The sequence below is a fragment of the Drosophila serrata genome, unplaced genomic scaffold (assembly GCF_035046125.1).
Source record: "Drosophila serrata isolate PLE 108 unplaced genomic scaffold, ASM3504612v1 contig_116, whole genome shotgun sequence".
NCBI lineage: Eukaryota > Metazoa > Arthropoda > Insecta > Diptera > Drosophilidae > Drosophila > Drosophila serrata.
Genome location: NW_028257014.1, coordinates 1 through 8,278, shown reverse-complemented (window position 1 = coordinate 8,278; position 8,278 = coordinate 1). Strand labels below are relative to the sequence as shown.

General features: G+C 39.2%; 1 protein-coding gene across 1 annotated transcript; it reads left to right on the top strand.

The window, feature by feature from the left end:
* Positions 1-6,758: 6,758 nt before the first annotated feature.
* Positions 6,759-8,211, top strand: LOC147644677 (uncharacterized; the record flags this gene model as incomplete). The annotated part of the gene is made up of 3 exons (XM_086825840.1): positions 6,759-7,136; positions 7,422-7,641; positions 7,741-8,211. Coding segments are annotated over exons 1-3 (1,069 nt in total), but the record flags the coding sequence as incomplete, so codon positions are not given.
* Between the last annotated feature and the right edge of the window lie 67 nt (positions 8,212-8,278).

The following is an 8,278-nucleotide window of genomic DNA, read 5'->3' as shown; positions in this document are numbered from 1 at the left end:
TTGCCCGATTATGTTAATGTGCCCAGAGATTTCTGCCATTATGATGTTGTTCGCTAGACGACCACTCTGCATATTTGACGGGGACCGCAGCTAGCAGAAATCTGTGGAACCTGGAAGCTCCAGAGAACCCACCGCATAAGAACCCCAAGGGGCAACCGTCACCAATGCAACATTTTCCTCAGTTCAGTCTTGGTGAAATGCTTACCCCACCACGCCCTGGAACTTTTCGCATTCGCACTAGCACTAAACAATTTCAAGTCCTTTTTTTGTTATTTTAGCCAAAGGCTGGGAGAAAGTAGGATGAATGGAGAATTTGCCAGGCAAAAGTACTCAGGCAAATATTTGAGAAGCGCCGAGGAAGGCTCACAATGAATGGATTTAGGATTAAAGCTTTGACAACAAAGAAATCAGTTTTCACAAGAAATGCTTTATTAAATAAATTTAAGGAATCATAGCTTAATCTAAAATATTAATTTCTTGATTTAATTTAAGACCAAATATCTAAGATGTATTTTTCGGAATGATACATGCAGAGTAAAAGCAGATTTAATCAGCAAAAATAAAATAAAAGAACATAAAGGCTTATGATAGTAAGCTAAAAAAATTAAAATCTATATACATTTTAATAAAAATATAGGACTTGAAATTTATCAAGCAAACTATTGAATACGACCCCACAGACAACAATTCTAATTTTTTCAACCTCCGCAACTAAGCTTTAATTAAGATTCCCACTATAAATATTCCCAAACTCAAATATTAATCGAAATTTGTTTGCAATTTTCTGCACTTTTATCTCCACAAATAAATTAAACTGTATTATGTTTGATTTAGTACATTTCGGTCTCGTTTTTATGATCCTCCGCAACAACGATGGCTTCATTAAAGAGTAAAACAATTATTTTGCAAAAGCGAAAAATACGAAAAAGAGCAAAAATAATATACATTAAAAGTTTGCTTTGGCAAAACAGTTTGCATACGCAGCAGCGATAATAAATAATTTTCATCTAATGCCTGAAATCGGCCCCCATAATTAAGCAGGCTGCAAAATAGCAAAAATAACAAACAAAAATTGTGGGTACCAGCTGCATTATATGTTTGTATATATATATATGAATATGTACATAGCAATCCATAACAACCTCCCTCCCACTTGGGAGTCTCCTCGTTTTTCCCTCAAGTGGAACCGAATGCAATATTGAAACGCATTTTTCTCCACTTCTCCTCGCTTTTTGTCATCAAAATCGTGAAAAATTGTTGCAAACTTTGACAGGGCAAAAATTATGATAGCTGTTGCTTTTTTGCTGGAGGGAAAAGCCCGTCCGCCCGCCTGGTAATAATTTTATGTCATAAATAAATCGCTGAAAGTTTGTTTGGTGGGTTGGCAACGAAGGGGTGGAAAAAAAATCACCCCATTTGTTATTGAATTTAAGCTTTGGACTGTGAAATGTTTGGGAAATGATAAGCAGCACAGGAAAGGGCCAAGGGTCATGACATTTTCCCCAGAAAAATATATGTATTCAGGAATTTCAAAAATTCCCCAACGCTGCAGTTTTTGTATTTTTAAACGATAACAACGCGATTTCATCAAATTAGCGAATCGTTTAAATTGTACAAAGTATAAATGACAAGCAAGCTCACATTTTTTATGTGGAAAAATTTCAATAAACACACCAAAGAATGTCTTCATGAGATACTTTTATTTTTCTTAGCATTTTACGAGCTGTCGAATGAGCTGACAACACTCAGGTTGGAAACTGAGAGGAAGAAAAACGAAATACAAGAAAATTATAGCTGCAGCTGACAGATTTTTATGACTTAATAAAGCGGAAGCGCGAAACCGAGAGAACGAGAAGTTCAAGTTTGTGGAGGAGTAAATGTGGGTTATGGGGCGGATGGCATATATAAATACACAAAGTTGGAGAGATAAGACCCAGTAACTTACTGCCCAGACAGTTTAGACACCTACCAGCGGCAAACAAACTTTAAATTTCAGAGTGTTATTTGCCAAAAAATAAACGTAAAATAGGAGCACAGGCACAAACTTTTCCTACTCGGAAAAGTTAATCGAAGCCGGTAGAACTTCCAACAAATTGACCGGAAAATGTTTGCGAATTGCCAACGGAACTGAGTCGGTGGTCCCCGAAGTCGGCTGAGATTTCGAAGGGCCAGTAAACTGACTTGGCCAAAGGCTATCGATTCCCAAAACTTAGACACACACACTCGAAGGGAACCAAATTAAACAGGCGGTCAAAGTTAAGCACACACACACACACAGAAGGAACAATTTTAATTTTATAACAAAAGTTTTTATTTCCACACTCACAGATATTGGAAAAAAAAGGAAACAAACAAGAGTGTAGAGTGTCAACTAGACTAAGGAATACCGAGTATTCAGTGAGTTAAAAGCGTTTTTTAAGGGTTTTATAAGGAACCTCTTGAAAAATATATAGGTTTACTAATAATTTTGATTTTATTGTGATAAGAATACATTTTTTAAAACCTTTTTTTAAAACTTCAGGGGTAACTAGCTCTCCTTCAAATACAATATACCCTTGCAAATCAAGCACTACCAGGTATAAATATATTAATTTTCTATCGAGTCCTAAAAGTTTCTGGTAGACTGAAAACTTTTTAGGGGGGTGAAAAAAAGGGGACGAAGCGAGCAGATTTTCTAATGAAATTTATGAAATTGTATTTCTGCCAGCCATTGAATGAATGAAAATCCCTGGCGAAAGTTGTTTACGCCAATTTGGGTCAATGAAAGTTGGTTGGCGCTTCGAAATCAATTGCATTTTGATAAAGTTCTGCTGCTAGTCGTCCACTTGCCAACCCAAAAACTCCGCCCTTTCAGCTGCAAGTGTCACTTTTCAGTTTGACACTCTTTTTTTTTTGTGCTGTCTGTTGGCTGAAGTCATAATTGTGAAGTCTAGTGTAGTTAGTTTAGGGCGAAGGCGAGAGCGCAATAAAGCTCTCTCGCGCTCTTCGCGAATTCGCCTCGCCTTCGCCAACCTTAGATAAGCTAGGCTAAGCAGATGAAATATATGATTCGCATTTTACACTCGAAGCCACGCACCACCTTTTTTTTTCGTTCGCCAAACGTCTGCCACCACAACTCGGTTTTTTTTGTAATTTAATTTTTTTAATGTTCTAATAAACTAATTAGAAAATTCATGGCGCCCCCGGGTGGACTAGACAACAAAAGGCAACATAATTAAATAATTAAAAATAGTGATAGTGACACAATATATATATATACATATAAAGACATAAATATATATAAAATATATAAAAAATACATAAGTGCAGTGAAACAAGCCAGTGACTAGTGCTTGAGGAATTTGTTGCCCGCGACGCGCTGTTAAATAAATTTAATTAAATAATTTAAATAAATTAACCGTGTCGGTCGGGAAAAAACTCTAACTCCAACTACTGCCATCAACGAGGGAGCAAGAAGCACAGGAAAGTGGCAGCTGGAATATATTTATATATATATATCACCAAGCAGAGGTATTTGTGCAAAAAATTGAAAGCTGGAGTAAAATAAATTTATTGTTTATTGTCTTGTGCTGAAATATTGCACCTCGCTTTCAATTCTTGGCACATATGTACGTATTATAGTAGAGCAACATTGCATGTATTTATTCAATTATATATATTGTCTAAAATTAACATATACATACATACATAAAATTGAACCGCACTTGGACGCAACATTTATTTATGTTATTTATTGTATTATATTGCAATCACTGTCGCCCCCCCCCCCCTCTCTCGTTAGAACTCGCTTTAATAGTTGGGAAGTTAATCCAAGCTTGCGCACCAATACATAAAGCCTTATATACTAGCAGCTGCAGCGGTGAACTTTTTCGTTTTCGCTTTCGCTTGTGTGCCGGTGTAGTCGTTGTTGTTGTTGGGCTCTTTTAGTTTGGCGCGCTTAGATTAGCGGACCGCCAAGTGACGCGCTACCCTGTTTTTGTCGGGTATACTCTTTTTCGGTCATTTGATTGGCAGACCGCCAAGTGACGCGCTACCCTGTTTTTGTCGGGTATACTCTTTTTCGGTCATTTGATTGGCGGACCGCCAAGTGACGCGCTACCCTGTTTTGGTCGGGTATACACTTTCGGCGTCACTTGCACCCACTATTATTATTGATACTGCGTGACTCGTTCAATTAAATAAATTATTGTCATCAGAAAAAATATTTAATAAACTTTTCGAACAAAATAAAAATATTAATTTGTAATATTAATTAATTAATTATTAATATTAAATATTTATTAAATTAAAAAGAATATTTATATATATATATATTTTTATTATTTTTAATTGAGTGTTTATTTGATATTATTTTGATATTATTTATATTAGATTCGAAAGCTATAATTAATACTTTCGTCGTCTTTCTGCTTTAAACAATAATTTTCGGCCATTATTATAATTCTTGGGAAAATTAATTTAATTAATTCGTAAAAATGAGCCATGATACAAAGAATAAATCTCTTCTGGAGGAGTTAAAAAGCAAGCTCCAAAATAGGGTCAGAACCATTCGCCGATTAAACGAGCGGCTGGAACAGGGTTCGATTCCGATTTTAGAAGAAGAATTGAAATGTCGACTCGAAAACTTAAATGCTTCAATTAGCAAGGCAAATCAAATCCAAGAACAGATAGAAGAAATAGATAGTGGCGATGAATATGGCGACGAGTTGGAAGAACTTAGCATCGTGACCAAGGCAAAATTGATGTCATTATTATCTGCCATTAAGACTGCAGCCAGCAGCGAAACTCCGGGATCAGCTGCGGCAGCACCAACTCGTGCGCGACTTCCGAATCTGGCATTGCCAAAATTTAGTGGAAATTATTCGGAATTTAAAAATTTTATTAGCCTCTTCGAAACTCTGGTTCATAAAGATGCCAGCATTCCAGTTATCGAAAAATTTAACCACTTAATTTCATGTCTCTCTGGTGAAGCTTTAGGAACAATTAAAGCTTACCAAGTCACCGAGAGTAATTACGAAAAGGCGATGGCCAGTTTAAAAAAGGTTTACGATAACGAATGCCTCATCTTTATGAATAATATTTCAACATTGTTTAGTCTTCCGAAAATATCGCATCAATCCGCATCCTCCTTGAGAAATCTTATCGACACTGTTTCGTCGATTTACGGTTCTCTGCTATCGATAGGAGATGATACAAAAATTTCAAACGCAATGTTGATATATTTGGTATTAAATAGAGTCGACCCAGTGACCAAACAAAAATGGGAGGAACAGCTCGATTATGAGACATTGCCACTTTGGTCCGATTGTGAAAAAATGTTAAATCGCCGATACCAGCATTTATCGGCTGAAGAATCAACAAAACCAAAGCTGGAAAAATTACCGTCAAGCAAACCACATAATCGAAGCTCATTTTCGTGTTCCTCCTCCAACAGCAAGCCTCAGCAAACTTGTAGCTATTGCAATGCAGAAGATCATTCACTACAGAATTGCAGCCCGTTTGGGCGTCTCTCTGTAATGCAAAGGTTCGAGTTTGTTAAGTCAGCCTCCTTATGCATCAATTGTCTGCGAAAAGGCCATACTGTGTCAAAATGCAAGGGAAAAAAGTGTAGAGCTTGTGACCGCTCACATCACATTCTGCTCCACAGATACACAGTGCCTGATAAAAGTTTAGCGTTGCCACCCCTTCAAGAGAATATTTCTCCTCCTTTTAACCAAGAGCAGCCTTCCACGTCACATGTTATGCATGCTACGTCATTGGACAGGGTAATCTTGGCTACGTCAATCGTAAGCGTGCGCACCAAAAGCGGCGAATACGTTTTAGCCCGAGCACTTCTGGACTCTGGGTCTCAAACGAATTTTATAACGGAAAAATTAGCGAACCGCTTACAGATTCGTAGAGAGGAGTCGTGTATCAACTTACTTGGTATTGGCGAATCCAATTCTCAAGTCAAGAAAAAGATACACACCGTGGTGAAGTCACGAATAAATGGGAGTGAGTTCTCGTTCGATTTCTGGATTTTAAAATCGATCACCGGTTATCACCCCGATCAATCGGTGAACGTTAGCGATTGGAAGATCCCAAAGAACCTCCCATTAGCAGACCCCTACTTTTACAAGTCACAAAAAATTGATATGCTAATCGGAGCCGAATCATTTTTCGAATTGCTAGCTGTTGGTCAAATTAAACAAGGTCCTGACTATCCAACTCTTCAAAAGACCCTTCTTGGTTGGGTTGTCTCGGGGAGATATAAATCTGCAGCCCCGAAGCAAGTTGTGAATAGTTTCAGTTGTAGTGAAGAATCGTTAGTGTCGATCGACACCACGCTACAAAAATTTTGGTCACTGGAGGAAATGCCAAATCCTAAGAAAATTCTGTCGCCTGAGCACAAATTATGTGAAGAGTATTACAGGAAGACTACTCAGGTATTGCCATCAGGTCGGTTTGAAGTAAGGCTGCCGTTTAAATCTGACCCTAAGGGGTTAGGCAATTCTTTTGATGTTGCAAAACGGCGGTTTTTGTCGCTTGAGAGAAGGTTGTCTCGAGATCCTGACATAAAGACCATGTATTTGGAATTTATGGAAGAATATCTCGCCTTAGGTCATATGTCGCCTACAGACAACAAAATTCCTTCCACTCCACATTATGTCATTCCCCATCAATGTGTGTTGAGGCCCCAGAGTACGTCAACAAAGTTGCGCGTTGTTTTCGATGCATCGTGCAAAACGTCGACTCAGGTGGCCTTAAATGACATCTTGATGGTGGGACCGACAATCCAAGAAGAGTTGTACTCCACTCTACTCCGCTTCCGGCTGCACAGGTATGCCCTGACTGCCGATGTAAAAAAGATGTATCGCCAAGTGATGGTTAACGAAGCGGATAGGCAGTTTCAACTCATAGTGTGGAGAAGAGACCCCTCTGAATCCTTGAGATTATACAAGCTCAACACCGTTACATATGGTACTGGACCAGCCCCTTTTCTTGCTATTCGGTGTTTAAAAAGGTTGAGTGAATCTGCGAAACTTTCATTCCCTAGAGCTGCCGACGTAATTGGATCCGATTTTTACGTCGATGACATGCTAACTGGTGCTGCATGCGTAGAGGAGCTACTGACAATCAAGTCTGAAGTGTCTCAGGTTCTTCAAACAGCTGGGTTTGAATTGACAAAGTGGTTTTCAAACTCACCTGAGGTCACTGCATCTGAGAGCACAGTTAAGTCGATACCTATCTCGGACTCAGAGTCAACTAAGGCGTTAGGAATATCTTGGTTGCCTAGCGAAGATGCCTTCAAATTTAAAATTGACGATTCTGTCATGGGTCTCCGAGCGACAAAACGGAACATTTTATCGGTGACATCCAAGCTGTTTGACCCCCTCGGCTTATTAAGTCCCATTATAATAAAAGGAAAGATCCTATTGCAGGAACTGTGGCTTAAGAAGTTAGACTGGGATGAGTCAATTCCACTGAATTTAGAAACGGCATGGAATATGCTAAAAAACACCTTGTCTCAATTAGATAAGATAGCTATTCCTCGGTTTGTGCATACCGATCCGATGTCACCGGTGCAATTACATGCCTTTGCCGACGCATCCATGAGAGCCTATGGAGCTTGCGTCTACATTCGTAGCAAATCTGCCGAAGGTTACAAAGTATCGTTGTTGACTTCAAAGTCGAAAGTAGCGCCGCTCAAGACAAAAACGCTCCCAAGGCTTGAGTTATGTGCCGCTCACCTTCTCGCAGATCTCTGCCAGAGAATCAAACCGCTGATAAATGTCCCTATCGAGCGAATCGTTTACTGGTCGGATTCGGAAGTCACTCTCCATTGGATCCGATCTCATCCATCGTCGCTGTCGACATTCGTTTCGAACAGGGTTGCGGAGATTCAGGAATGGTCAGGACACGCTACATGGCGGCATGTTCCAACTAAGCAGAACCCAGCAGATATAGTGTCTAGAGGTTGTGACGTCGACGAAATTGGACAGTCTATCTGGTTTACGGGACCTCAATTTCTGAAGGACGAGGAGGAGAACTGGCCCAAAAATGTTCATTTCGAACCGGATGAGGAAGTCTTGCGGCAGGAATCAAGGAAGACTGTGGTCGGACTGACCGCTGCGGTGCAAACTTCCGATTTGCTAGACGTCATCGAGGGATTCTCGTCACACCTGAAACTGCTGAGAGTGTTCGCTTATATGTTCCGCTTCATAAGAAAATGTAAAGACAAGAGTATAGTTTTCGAAAAAACTCTGTCACCGACTGAATATAATGAAGCATTTAATAA